The sequence below is a fragment of the Copidosoma floridanum genome, unplaced genomic scaffold (genome assembly GCF_036245765.1).
Source record: "Copidosoma floridanum isolate Cflo_tuat_1 unplaced genomic scaffold, Cflo_Japanese_pri ptg000013l, whole genome shotgun sequence".
Classification (NCBI taxonomy): Eukaryota; Metazoa; Arthropoda; class Insecta; order Hymenoptera; family Encyrtidae; genus Copidosoma; species Copidosoma floridanum.
This window is the reverse complement of record NW_028321890.1, coordinates 11,980,403-11,983,025: the sequence shown is the minus strand read 5'-3', so window position 1 is coordinate 11,983,025 and position 2,623 is coordinate 11,980,403. Positions and strand designations below refer to the sequence as shown.

Below are 2,623 nucleotides of genomic sequence, written 5' to 3'. Positions count from 1 at the left end.
TTATATTAGTACTTATTGCACACTTATTGCTATAATGCTTGTTTAATTAAATCATTAAATAAAATTTTTAGGTACATTCACACAATAATTATGAAAACTGACGACAAGAAAAAGCAGCACTCATGCAAAAAAAAGTCCCCAAAACGGTCCACAGCCAGTTCAAGTAAAAGTGGTAGAATTCTAAAAAAATCTCTTATTGTGGGAAAGAGCGAAAAGAACAAAGTAAAAAGGATTCAATACACTGAGGATAGAGTTACCAATGCTCTAAAACTAATTGATTCTGGTATTTCCTTGAGAAAAGCAGCTAATGCCTTTGAAGTCCCAGCAGCAACTTTATGGAGGAAAAAACAGAATCCAGCTGCTGCAAAAAAAGGATGGGCCCTAACACTGTGCTATCACGGTCTGAAGAGACAAAAATCGTCGACTGGATTTTTTATAAGGCTGAAAAAGGTTCTCCAGTAACAAAAACAGAGCTTCTTGATTCAGTTGAAAAATATGTAAAGATATTGGGCAGATCAACGCCTTTCATTGATGATCGCCCAAGCCGACACTGGTATGAGAGTTTCATGAAGCGTTATCCTCAAGTTTCTCTCAGGAAACCCCAGCATTTAAGCACGAGCAGAGCAGATGTCACCCAAGAGGATTTGAAAGACTGGTTCAAGGAGCAAGAAATTTACTTAAAAGAAAAAAACTTGATAGATATCTCTGCAAACAGGGTTTTTAACTGCGACGAGACCAATGTGGTGCTGTGTCCTGAGTCAGAGAGAGTCTTGACAAGAAAGGGATCACGAGCAGTTTATGAAATCGTCGAAGGGGAAAAGGAGAGTCTCACTGCTCTTTTTATGTATGCTGCTGATGGTACTCGAGCACCACCAATGATTATGTTTAAGTATAAAGAGGAAGTACCAGACGCTATCGTTGAAAATACTCCCCCATATTGGGGCATTGGCGTTTCAGATTCTGGATGGATGACAACTGAAACTTTTTTTGAATATGTAACTAACGTATTCTATCCATGGTTGCTGAAAAGCAAGATCCAGTTTCCAATCATTATCTACATGGATAATCACTCTTCTCACATTTCAATACCTCTAGTAGCTTTTTGTCGTGATTATTCAATTGAATTGATTGGACTCTTTCCCAATGCTACTCATATTCTGCAGCCTCTGGACATATCATTTTTTCACCCATTTAAAGAAGCCTGGAAAAAAATGGTCCCGAAGTGGAAAATTAAAAAACAAACAAAAAGATTGGACAAAAAATACTTTCCAATCGTTTTGAAAGAAACACTTGACAGCATGAGTGAGGAAAAAAGTGTGGTAATCAGTGAATTTAGAGCATCTGGACTCTACCCACCTAATTTTGAAGCTGTAAATTACAACGTGTTGAACAAAAAGAAGCGACCCAATGAAACTGTAGTTCAACAATCCGACTCATGCAATTTCAACCTACTTGAAGCATTTCAGAAGAGTTTACCAATTGAAACCCTTGCCGAGTTTTACACTGCATATGAAGCTGGATCTTGGACGGGCAACATAGAAAAAAAAGCTATGTTTGAGTATTGGGTGAAGCTTAGTGGAAAAACTTTCGGTACCTAGTCCAAATATTGCTCCATTTTTCGTTTCAGTTCTCTCAAAATTATGTTCTACAAATATTTATATCGAAATCTTTTAATTTTTGTGATGGAATTATTTTCCCCAAAATTTTTTATTTTATTTTATCTCATTAGTTTTAAATAACTACATATTTTTTGTTTGATTTTTATATTTAGGTGAGATTAATAATAAAAGTCGTGTTATTGATAATTTGAATATGCCTAACACTCATCAAGTACCCGAAGATCCTGCATTAATCATCAACACTCCTAATCACCTACCACTACGTACTTCTCCATTACCTATAAATGTTGAGCAATTAATTCATACTGACAGTTTACCTTTGTCGACCGAAAACAGTGACTCAAACGATCAAATAAGAAATCTTTCACAAGATAATAATGTTCTTACGTTGCAACAGTCAGGTATGGTTCAAATCTCTTCAGATGATATTCTTAATGTAGACATTATAAGTAGAGATTTGCCATACTGTAATGAGCAGGACGAATTACAAAGTATAGGTATGGAATCTATAATTATCTGTAAAGAAATATATTTGATTCAAGTGCATAAGAATACCCTACTCATAATATATACGTTGCCTTTATAGGACTTTTTATACAACCTGAAGGCAGTAATATCTTGCAAAATATTGAAAATACACAGAATGTAACAAATAGCAGTAATACTGGAAAGGATCCAGTTGTCCATCCAACTTCAACTCCGAAAAGAATTGATAATGATGCACTAGATCAGGAGAATGCCTTAAGTATTAACAGAGGTGCGTCGTATTAGTTTTGCAACGTATTTAAAACTTGAAGAGAAAATTTCCTTTTTATATGTACTTTTATTTTCAGTTGATGGCACTAATAGTATCAGTGATTTTGACTCTGTCTTCACTCTTCCCTTGCAATATTTGCCAAAAAAAAAAGGGACAAATTAAAAGTATCTGGAAAGCTTAAGTTGCCAGCTGCTGGGACATCTGATCAGTGGTGGAACAAAAAAATGAAAAAACAACAGGATGTCAA

At 35.2% G+C, this 2,623-nt stretch overlaps 1 protein-coding gene across 1 annotated transcript; it reads left to right on the top strand.

The window, feature by feature from the left end:
• The first annotated feature begins 374 nt into the window (after positions 1-374).
• Positions 375-1,598, top strand: LOC149374845 (uncharacterized). The gene has a single exon (XM_089590669.1). The coding sequence runs from the start codon at positions 375-377 to the stop codon at positions 1,596-1,598; it is 1,224 nt and encodes a 407-aa protein (XP_089446795.1).
• The last annotated feature ends 1,025 nt before the right edge of the window (positions 1,599-2,623 follow it).